This window comes from Charadrius vociferus, unplaced genomic scaffold, assembly GCF_000708025.1.
Source record: "Charadrius vociferus isolate BGI_N301 unplaced genomic scaffold, ASM70802v2 scaffold423, whole genome shotgun sequence".
Lineage (NCBI taxonomy): Eukaryota > Metazoa > Chordata > Aves > Charadriiformes > Charadriidae > Charadrius > Charadrius vociferus.
Window position 1 is genome coordinate 1,406,727 of NW_009648149.1, and position 12,132 is coordinate 1,418,858.

The 12,132-nt window shown below is 44.2% G+C and overlaps 1 protein-coding gene across 1 annotated transcript in view; it reads right to left on the minus strand.

The window, feature by feature from the left end:
- The window catches only part of LRRC7 (leucine rich repeat containing 7), a 103,439-nt gene that overhangs the window by 9,459 nt on the left and 81,848 nt on the right, over window positions 1–12,132 (minus strand). Inside the window, exons 19-21 of the mRNA XM_009883995.1 lie at window positions 10,454–10,603; window positions 5,883–6,002; window positions 590–808 (exon numbers count right to left, since the gene is read on the minus strand). Coding sequence (XP_009882297.1) covers window positions 590–808; window positions 5,883–6,002; window positions 10,454–10,603 — 489 coding nt within the window. The remainder of the gene's footprint in view (window positions 1–589; window positions 809–5,882; window positions 6,003–10,453; window positions 10,604–12,132) is intronic.

Consider the following 12,132-nt stretch of genomic DNA (forward strand, 5'->3'; position numbering starts at 1 on the left):
GCAGCCGCTTGCCTGGATCGTTCAACACTCTACACAGGAGAAAGGTTCGCTGATGATTCTGCACCTTCTTCTGCAAGTCAGGTGCCTCAAACAGTTATTACAGTCATTAAGGCCAAATATAATGGGGATAGGAGCGCTTAATGAAGAAACTCATCAGCACCCGTGTCGTTAGACTGGGGGCACTGGAGGACAGTTGGCCTTTCGTAGGGCTAAACTGGAGCAGCCGATAGAAATCTGAGAAGTCCAGTGTGTTGCCAAATGCCGCACTGTTAGCGCTGAATGAGGTTACCGGGGAATTGGCAGAAATTGCGAATTAATTCACTATGACCCAGTGATGTTGGCTCTGTTCAGGAATTTCGGTGCCAGATCGTGTCATTCGGTCAATCCAAGAGAAGAAACGGTCCCAGTCCCTGGTGCTGGGGACGGGGAGAGACCTGCTCGCCTGCCTCCAGTGCAGCCACGCTCCCCTCTGCTGCCCGGCTCAGCCGCCCTCCGTTACCGCCCGCGGCTCCCTTTTCCTGCCGTACGTAAGGCAGAAAAACCCAGAAAGTTTTTGCCAAAGCGCAATTTGAGAGAGACACTTTCTCACCTGCTCCTGGTACGCATCCGTGCTTCTCTGCCCCTTGGTTTGGATTAAACATCGCCCCGTCTGAGGTGCTCGAGAGCTCTGCGACGAGGGGATCTGAATAGGCAGCGGTGGCTGAAACTGCTGAATGGTGACTTTGTTCATGTTCCCTTCGTACTGCTGCTCGCGGCTGCGGTGCTGTAGGCTTTGCGATCCCATTAGGGTCTGGATATGGCTACCTGCCTGTGGGTAACGTAACCCGTTAGGCCAGAAATTCAGGAAGCTGAAAAGAAGCAATTATTACAACTTACAGAGTCAAGTAAAAGCAAACCTCTTAAATCATATCAGAGGTTTGCCTTTTGACCACAGCTGGAAACAACCGTGATTAAAAGCAGCAAGGATATACCCATTGCATTTAGCGACCCTAGGAGGTTTAAGGGAAATTAGCCTTACACGGTATGTTTTATAAACAGAAAATACGTTTTTTTTCCTCATGTCACAATATATGCTTCTGCTCCAAATGTTTTCTGACCTGAAAACATTTAATAAATTGAAGTATTCACAGAATTCACAGAATTGTTAGGGTTGGAAGGGACCTCTGGAGATCATCTAGTCCAACCCTCCTGCCAGAGCAGGGTCACCTACAGCACGTTACACAGGAAGGTGTGGGGTGGATTATTCATCACAGTGCACTCTGAAGATACCGCAATGTTTTGCCTTTTTTTTTTCTGAGGATAGTTTGGAATAAGATTTATAACCCAAATACAGATATTGGCCAGTATTGCGCACTGTGTACGGAAAGCATAATCATTTAAATCCTATGCCTTGTCCTAGGAACAAACGTGGCTTTTATAAAATCTAAATGACCAAATTATCCAATTTCTAAGATAATATCTACTGATTTGAAGCTCCAATATTTTGTAAATATAAGCGGAATACTGCATTTACATTGACTTGGCCTTTTGCTATTTGCAGAAAAAGAAGGATGACTGCCGTCATTCTCTGCCCCTCCATCCCCACTGCCTCTCCCGTCTGCAGCTCTGATCTAACAGTGAGGTTTGCTTTCGGTGTTCTGTTCTTGACATGGTAAAGTTGCATACTTGCTTACTCTTCAATGCACAGCCTCTGTTTAGGCATGTGAATTACATAAACATTTGTGGTAAACCTTTGCAAAATAAATTCAGTTGAGACAATTTTACACTTTTCATATTTACAGGATTCAGATGTTGCTTATAAATAATCGCATGCAACTTCGCAGTACGGAAAGGAGCAAAATTCATTCGTGCTCCATTCTATGATCAAACATCATTACCTCCACAAAACATCACACCATTCCTACTGAGCGCTTTTAGATTATAGGCACCCATCAACCTGTGTTGTTATTTAAACAGCCTGAATGTGAAAGAGCATGATGGTTGCATGTCTCGACATCTACAAGTCTCTATGGACAAAACAGACCTACTTAAGCAATGTTTCACATTAAGTTTACACCAGCCAACGACCCAACCGCGTCTCGTCCTGAAGGTCTAATCCTCAGTACTACTGAACCTTTATGATCCTGGTGGAAGAGTCACCAACTGTGAGACTGTATTTTAGATGAGATTAAATTTAATACAGCAAACGATCAAAACATTTCTTACCCGTTGGCCAATCACCTGGCTTTGGAAGTTACAGCAGCCAGGGCATTAGAATTAATTGCTTGTTGCCATAGCAAAAACCCATCTTAATGGAGTTCCAAGATTTGTCTGCACAACACATCATTAACAGAGATGCAGCTGGAGCTACACAGAATCCCAGCAAGACACGCAGTGACTGCACGCAAAGCTGATCTGTTCTTACTTTTTGCCGACTACATTTGGAGAAAGGGACTTGGTAGAATACGTCTGATGGCTCTTCATTTTAGCACAAGAGAGTCAGTCTCAAAGTGAGCGGTGACAGAAAAATCTCTTGCTCCTCGTGCCCAAATCTTCAGTCCCCAAACTCTTCTTAAAACACAGCTCACCTGAGTACCTGCAAGTGCTTAATAGCCACAAACTTCCTCCAAGAATCGCCTGGCGCAGTCAGTCTGCACTGCCAACATCCCACTCTGCAGGGCAGAGAGACCTTCAGTTCATCCAAGATCAGAAGGGAAAGAAAATGCTCAAGATGGACTTTGCAGCTATTTCTGAACTCCAGAGCAGCAACAAGCCATGCCCGCAGCGGAGTGCCCAATCCGTGTCACCTTGCACGGTGGAGATGCAGGGTGAGGAGCATCTGCAGCACAGTTCTGTACTTCGTGTTGAGTCATACTCATCACAAGAGGTCCTCAAAAAAGCAGAATGTCGTAAATTCTGCTGTTTGCCCCAGCTATAATCCCACCTTCACCGCAGCAGTCACAGCATTGTCTGCCTCAGAGCAAGATGTCTATGTCAAATACAAAAACCCCTGTGCTGCCTCACTGAAAAGCCTCCAGTCTTCTTCATCAGCTCAAAAGACCTCTGTATTGAACAGCAGATGCTGGCGATGGAACAGAAAGAACCTCCAGCCTCGCAGCTGTGGCTGACAGAAATATTCCCAAGTCAGAAAGGGAGAGAAATGGTGACTCAGGCACTTCTGTATGTCCCAGTTTTGAGGCCTTGCTGCGGTTCCATATGCTCCTTCCACATCCACCGGGACCAGTACAGTCTGTGCGTGGCTCTCCAAGAGTTCACATGGCTTCAGCCTTCGTGTGGGCTGCTGCGATCCTGCAGCAGCAGAGGCCAATTAACAGAGTCCTTCTACGCATCCCCAAACCCGCGTAGCTCTTAGAGGGTCATCACCCCGCTCCCACATTGGCTGGCCTGATGTCCATTTTCCAGCTTCGTTCTCGCTCTTCAACCTCTCTTTTGCATAAGGAGCGACTTCCAGGCTCCTTTTAGGGGATCCCTCACCACACTTCTACCCCTTCCCTTTGTACGGAAGAGCAGCTAACTTGGAATACAACTGATTTAATCAGGCATGCAGCTGCCTCCTCTCTGGTTGACATGACAGAAGAAGTTGTCTTCCAGGAAGCATAAATACTGTAGTCATTTAATAAATCAGTGGATAATTCAATTTGAAGATTAAAATATCCAACTTTCCCATAAGAGAAATAGCCCAGAAATTATGGGGTGATCACAAAAATGATCAAATTTAAAACAAAAATACAGCAAAAAGGACAGAAACAACCAGGCGCACCTCACATAACTATGTAGTGATTACCATGTGGTATTCCCACCTTACTTAACATACATAAATAGCCATCACTACGTGTACAGTAGCCCTTGGTGTGTGGATAATTTAGGAACATGGACTACTGTGTCGATGTGTGTACTATATCAGGCTGAGCACATAGTCCATTGTCTATAGCACACGCTCTTCCCCTTGGAAGAACAAGTCTCAGCTTTTCTTCCAGTGGTTTCCCAAGCAGAGCTCTACCATGTAGTGACCCTGCTCTGCACAGGCCCATTCCCACCAGTACCGTTATGTTAGTGGAAAAACGCAACATATACTACAATTCATATTTACATCATTTAATTGTTTGTTATGCTGAACTTCAATTCTACAGCAGACTTTCTGAGTCTGCCTTCAAATCGTTGCTGCATTTTAATCCGCAGGTGCACGGCACTGGAGGTGACTTTCAATGGAGAGGAGATTAGCATCGCCATTAACAGCACACTGCAAACCGCCTCCTGAGCGTGGTGGGTAAACAACTTTCAGAATTCATTTTCTTACTCCTGTTAATGGACTTTCAAGAGATCATATCACTGCTTCTTGTGTATTCACACTGGGGCTCTTGCTGGAGGTGGGTAAGCTGCCTTTCTTGGAAACAGAATTATTTATTCTGCTGAAAAAAATCTCCCATTATGCAGACTGCTTCCCCAATTTCATTTGTATTCTTTACTTTATATAACATCCGCCACAAAAGTTAATTGTTTTCAGCTCAGTGTCCAATATTTACAGTATAATTAAAGTCGCTGACAACGAATGTAACAATGGATTGCTCCACTGAGTTAAGCAGATTTCGGTATGGTTATGCAATGTTTGTACTTACCGCATCCCAGCAGTGAGACACTGAAATATTCAGAACGAAACAGAATCTGCAGTTTCTTATTATAGTAACACTGATGATGCACAAATGCAAGACACAGACCGTGTCAGATCGTGTGAATCGACAAACGCAGGTTTTATCCCAATATGCCGGTGAAGATAAGCGGTGACTCTTAAATTTCTTATCCTTGTTTCTTGCATACCAGGGGGTGAAGAAAACCTTCGACTAACGTGGCTGTCAGACAATGCCAGGGCACCTTCCTCCTCCTCCCCTCCTGTGCCTGGGAAGGCGTCTCCGGGCTGCTCTGGGGGCCACGGCTTTCGTCTCCATCTTCAAGCCATTCTCTCGTACATCTGTATCTCTTGTCTCTACTTTGGTACGACGGCGAGGGCTACTGCTTCTCAAACTGCCTTGCACTAAAAGATGTGAAGCCAGTAGGGAGATATTTGCCTCATCAGTGCTGACAGTTAATTACGCTACAGAAGTTATTAGTGCACACATTATGACTTTCGCATGGGTTTTATTCACCCGTAAGACTTTTCTTCAGGAATGAGCAGGACCGATCTCCATATAGATAACAACCAATGTAATAGCACTGCTGACGTGTGGGGCTCCACCTTCTAAAGCTGATTGCAAGCACAGTTTAGTTTGTCAGAGATCCTCCATTCTCCAGCTTTATGCTCTCAAAAGGGCAGTTTCCCAGTGGATGAGCCAAGGCGAGCTGGGGCTGGGGGAGAGCAGCCGGTGTTTTCATAGGAGCAGCCCAGATCCAAGCCTTGGAATGTGACACCTACCGCGGTGAGGCACTAGGAATTAGAACCTTTTCTAGTGACTTTATCAGCAAATGATGTGCGCGTAGGATGTCTCTGGCGACAGCCCAGACATTGGGCTGGCCTCCATCTCAACACACTTTGGGTTTTTTTTTGGTGATGAACTGAAGAATGCAATCGAAATGAAAAATTTCAATGAAGACTTTTCAGGACCAGAGGGAGCTGAGGGCTGCCTGATACAGGCAGGAACATATCTGCCAAGCCCACTGTGCCCGGTTCACACACCACAGACGTAACTACTAGCAGAAAGAAATACAAAAGCAGGTAGCAGGCATGAAAACACCACCCTTAATTCGTAACGATTACTGCTTTAAACTTTGAAAGAAAAACAGGCGTTTCCCAAACCTGTCCTCATTAACCTGTTCTCCTCCTTGCAGTGATTCGCTGGGAAAAGACGGACACCGGCAGCGATGGCAGCAGCTCTGCTGGTGGCGCTTACCTTCTTGGTGACGGTGTCGGGGGGCACGTCCCGCCGGCCCAGCGGGTAGGGGTTCCACTGGCTGCTCACAGACATGTCCTCCTGCCCGTTGTCCAGAATGCTGCTCTGCTGCGACGGGGTCTGTTGCAGAAATGGTAGGGCAGCCTTTAGTCACTGTCACACCGCCACAGAAAACTCTCTCTTCATATTTAGTTCAGCAATCAACCCAGTTAGACTGTAACACACTATTGCTAAAATGGAAATCCTTTTAAATTTCTACAGTATTTCGTGAACGTGCAATCATATTGCTCTGGGACTTCCTGCAAGCAGGAGATCTTGAAAGATATATAAGAGGAATAATGAGAATAATGAATGATGAGAGAAAAGAGAAAACTAATTTACCGTAACTCGTTTTTTTTCAGAGAAACAAGTTTTGGCAAAGTTCCATTTTTAAGCGTGCAGTCTGCCATTGATCATTTGAGTTAGAGCTTTTTTACTGGTCACTCAAGCACCCAAAACTTTTTTATTAAGTATTTTCCACCAAGATAAATTATATGCTTATATTTTCTTCAGAAAATACTCCTTAATGGCAACATTGAACTTGTGACTACTCTCACCTGGCACTACGCTCCGTGCATCACTGCCTGCGGTGTGCTTCGCACAGCGCAATCTCTAGGCTACAGCTGGTTTTCTTCTAAGTTAACAGGATATCGTATCTACAATACTAACCAGTAATTAAATGCTTTCCTGAACAGGAATGGACATAACACACATTTAAATTTTCCTAAATGAGCTTGATGCTTTTGTTATTATTTTCCACTTTTCTCTCCTTTTATACACGTTTCTTCTTTGTCAATCATTTCCCTGGTTATTTCACTCCTGTTTTCAGTATTTTGAGGATATGTGTACGTTTTCTGTCCCATCCTGATTTTCTGTTCTCTGGCTCTGTATTTCTTTACCATAGCTGGAAATTTTGCTAAGGTGGGGATGGCTTTTTGTGTCAGACTTTCCAAAATGCCAACATTGTACTACTGCTGACAGCACTGAGCATTATACAGTGCTCATTCAGTTCTGATTAATAGCAATCTGCAAGGAAAAAAAAAGTCTGTTCTTCCCCTCTGTCATTCAAGCAATTTCTTCTTCAGCTTAGACTAAAAAAAAAAGCATGAAACACTTCTTTATAGATGACTGAAGAACAAATAAAACTTTTGCTTTGAAATACTAAAGCTGGTAACTGGGTCAATTAAGAACTTGTTTTAATGAAAGCTTTAAAATCTTTTAAAAGTAAACAGAAGTAAATTGTGATTTAAATCATACTCCTCAGAGGTTAAGTAAAAAAAAAAATCAACCCTAATTATTTAAAAGAAAATAAAACTTTCATTGTAAGTCTTTCATCGTTCAAGAAGAAAAATCAGGAAAGATGTGATTTTCCTTATGTTAAAAACCACTAGAAAAACATTTCCTCTGTTGAAACTGCAAGAGCTCCCTGCAGAGCTTTCTTTGCGCCTATTAAGGATGGAAAAATCACGCCAACCTTAGCACTTTTTCCACACAGGGCTGTGGGCTGGCGGAGGGACAGGCAGGAAAGCCGACCGTATGGCTCGAAGTCCCTTTCGCCGCCAGGGGACAGCCCCTGCCCAAGGGTCCCCAGCCCAGGACAGGTGGAGCCCTGTTTGTCCCTAGATCAGCACGTGGGTGCCCGGTTGGGCACAGGTTGGGCTCTTCGTGCCCACCTAAACTCAGGAATCAGCCATTCTGCCCACTGTGCCGCACGGCCCCACGTTGCCCTCATCCGGACAGGGGGCACCTCATCTCAGACCAGGGCAGCAAACCGCTTCTAAAATGAAAAAGTACAATTCCAAAAATTTCTTCTCTGAGGAGTAGTCAAAAGCAATGAAAAAGAAAGGCCATCGTCTCTGTGATGTGCCGTTGTCCCTTCCAGAGTCACCCGCAGACCCGGGTGGCCAAGGCTGGGCTGGAAATCTGCCCTCCTCCCTGCCAGCCCAGTTCATCGGCCGTGCTGGGTGCCCTCGCCACGCAGAGACCCGGGGACTCCTGCGGCTGCTTCCTACGGGACCTCCTGGTTTTCCTCCTATGGGATCCATGTGAATACGCTGGATATTCCTAAAGGGAGCCGCTACTGTACATTTCTGAGAATGAAGCGCACCAAACCATACACTTCTTTTAAAAGACTTGTGAGATAGATGCCAAAAATTGAAAGCACTCTTCTGCAAAGCATTTCCTTCATCACTGCAGACAACACTGTGCCATTTTCATAAGCCACTGACTAATCCGCAGAGGTGAGTTCGCACTCAAAATGGAAGAAGAAAAAATATAGAGGGTGCTTTCTCAATAAAAAGGAAAATTCTGTGATAACAGGTTTTTCTTTTCATTTTCTACAGTAAAATCAATTTGTCTACTTGCAATATTATTCATTTACACAGCTTGGACAGACTGCAAACAAACTGCGTATCTGTTAAGTCTCAGTAAAAAATGAAAAGCAGCAGTTCAAACATTTTATACATGGAGTAGAATCAACGTAATAAGCTTTCTCAAAATAAGTAATTGTTATATTTGATTTCCTGATCTTCCACTGGACAATTAGACCTCACTCATTACTCTCTTGAATCTAGGCCACAACAACAAGGAAGAAGAAGAGGTAAATATTAAGCTGCTGTGGCCTGGATTCATTAAGAAATGCACAATCCTTTCGAACATGTAAAGGAATAGAATTAAACAATACTAAACATTTCAATTATTTGTTCAACAATAATTTTTCACTGCTTTCCCAACAGTACAGTAAGCGAATACACCCCCTTCATGCAGTTCAGCGTCACATTTTATATGGGTATGTAGCAATGAAATGCTGGTGAAATATAAAGCAGAATAATTTACATAAGATCACACCTCAAAACAGGTCACCCTAAACAGTTTCATGAATTTCCTCTGTGTAATCCATACATTAGTATCCATATTCATCTACAGCCTGAAATTCTTAAAGTGATATATAATACCTTAGTCCTAAATGTGTGTAGAGAAATAGAACCATTATTTGGAGTTGGTGCCAAATGGACTTCTTTCAAGGACTTGGGACAAGAATTAGTTTATACCCAAATAGACAAACAAATTCTTTGAAAGAAAAAAACAGTATGACCAACACCGGAAAGCTGTCTGTGTCCAAACACACACACATCTACGGTTACGATTTCACCTAGATGTCATTAACTGAACAACAGAGAAGCACGCACTAACAGTAGGACTTGCTTAAATCCAGGGACAGCTGGATGGGAGGTGTAAATGAGGTGAACAGTGTACGGAAAGTAAGTTACAGCCGGAGAAACCTGTCAATGATCTCTGTGTGTGTGTGCGCACTGTGAACCTATTACAGCTTTGCTTGGAAATCCGGTGTACTACGCACGTGCCTGTATTCGTAAGCTAAGCGGTGCTAAGGTCTGTCCTCTGGCCAACCCACACAATCTGGTCATGTTGCCACCATTAAATTCTCTTATTCTTCTAAACAGGCTTGGATCTAAACTCTTAAATTGGGCACTGAAGCCATCCTTTGGGAATTTCTGGCCAGTGCTGCCTCCGGAGCCGGGGCCAGGGATTGCCTGGGAGGGGGCCAGCTGGCCCGGGCCAAAGCGTGCCTGAGGCCAGGCCAGCAATTAACAGCGCAGATGATCCCATTTCAGCGCCTGGATGTGTGCTCTGGTACCCTTTAATTACTCGCAGAGATGTTGCTAATTTGTACCGACAGCTACCGATGCTAACGCAGCACGACCCTTAAGGATGCTCGTCACTTGTGGTGCTGCCGTGGCCCCCCGCCGCGCCGCGCCACACCACCCCCGCAGCACCACCGCTCGCAAGGGTCTGCGACGGGATGCTGCTGCGGCGCTGCTGCGGCTCCGCTGCGGCCACGCGTGACACGGGGTGAGGGCTCAGCATCTCCTCTCTGGTGCTCTGAAAATACTTCTGCAAGGTCCCTCTCTGGCTTGTCATATGTGCTTCTTCCCATCAAACCTTTGGTTGTGTATAACTGTGTGTGTATGTATGTTCTTATCAACAAAACAGCGCTAATAGCTGTAACATAAACAGTAAAAAAATGAGAAAATTATTTTCTTTCTATAGGCATTATGCAACAAAAGTTTAAAACTAATCTAGGTGTGGTAGGCGTGTAATCAAAACACATCAATTATTACAGCATACCCAATTAATATTCATATGTTAAAATCCCTATCTCTTGGAGCCTATTTAAATGCGTATGAAACATTTCCACGTTAATTTTCCTAAGATCAAACAGTCGCAAAACAAAACACGCTCCCCATTTCTGTGCACAGATTAAGTCATCGAGAAAACAGAATGATCGCATCAGTTTGTAACACGAGAGCAGAAAGCAGTAATGAAAGCCACGTGAGCTACTTCATCCAAAAAGCAAGATTTTTGAGCAGGAAAACCGTGTTAATATCATCTTTGCTTTTTGGATTGCGTATCGTATAAGCATGAATAATAGGCGAAAGCTAAACCAGGAAAAAGCAAGGAGTATCGTTAATTTATTTCGTAATGCTGGTATATGCTGGCTATCCCATACTTACTTTCGGTAGAGGTAGCTCTTGAAGCATTTGGTTTTCAAATTTAGATTTAGGCTGCAAGTTTAAAGTCATGCTTCTGCCGGCATGCATTGCTGAAAACCCTCCAGAGTGCAGCATGCCAAGGCTAACTGTGTTGTGTTTGTAAGCAGCGGTCTGAGTAGAGGAAACAACCACGTGACAGGATATGAACACACATGCTCATCGAATTAAATATCACACATATATGGTTAATTTCACAAAGTTTTAGTTTAAGCAAACAAACAGTACCAAGAAATAAATAGCTTTCTGAGGCATGCACTGGGTCACATGGAAGCAAATACATTGCTAATTATACATAAAATGGATACCATAAAAGACTTCAACGCTGACAGCAGATGAAATATGTTATCTGTTGTTTGAAAATTGTAGTATATAACACGGTACAAGGCTTTATTTTGCAAATACGGCCAAATTTGGGTACGTCTGCGCAACCGTGGATGGGCCAGAAAACATGGATCTAGCATAAAAGGGCACCAAAGGCAGAGGAAAAGCCCCAAACGAGAAGGGTCTGCCCCAGCCGTTGAGCTTGGCCACTGCTCCCTGGCTAGCAGCTGCCCCCAAGGGGCAAGCTTCGGTCGGGCCGGTACATGGGTCCTGCACAGCCCGGCATCTCGCCGGCCGTGGGCGGAGGGACAACGTCTTCTCCTGGAGCAGCTGCGGCATGGCAGTGCCCGGGCGCTCACATCCCCACCGCGCAGCCCAGCTTCTCGGAGCTTTGCTGGTCCTGTGCCGCCAGCGGCTAGGAACCACCTCGCTGGCACCTGCGGGGACCGCTATCAACTCAGCTTAACCAGATAAATTCTCCAGTCTCTGCCTGGAGAGAAAGTATTTCTTAAGCAAATATACATTGTGAACTAAGCGTAAAGATATTTCTTAAACGAGCAACACCTGGGAAGTGTTTATTTCCACCAGAAATGTCTCTACTTGGGGTGCGCTATTTTGCCTAGCTATTACCTATTTTCCAATCAGTTTTACACAACGTAAGGAAAACAGCTGAAGTGAGGAGAAAGCTTCAGCCTTCAAGCCAGTTTTTAAGCTTTACCCATTTGACCCTTAATGATATTTTAATATGCATCACACCTGAGCAACTGGAAGGTAATGAATATATTAACACCAAACTGACAAGTATCTAGCATAAAATAGTTTCAAAACGTGTCCGTATACCTAACTTACGCACTTGACAACAGTAATTTTTCACAACCACTTCAGATTATGAAATAAATCCAATTCATGAAGTAGGTGATTAAATAGTCAAGATCATTACTGAAATCATGCACTGTAGCACTTGTACTGTTTTGTATAGAAGGCGAATAAGCATAACTTCCTACAGCTAAAAGGAGGAATAATCATATTCCTTGTTAAAAACAGTGGCAGTGTATATTTCAGAGTTAAGAGACACCTTTAAATCCCCTCCACTAACAGCGATATGAAAGCTAAAATACATTATTTTCCTTTTTATCTGTGACGTTTTTCTTTATTGCCTTTTACTGCAAAGACGTATCCAGCATCTTTTTAACGCTCTCCGATCATTACTGAAGCGGTGGACTTCAGCAGCACGTTCACCTCTGTTGCTAAGGAGAGATTTTTATGGTTTTGGGTTTTTTTTTTTATTATTTCAGACAGCGCTGCAGCGGTTACTACAT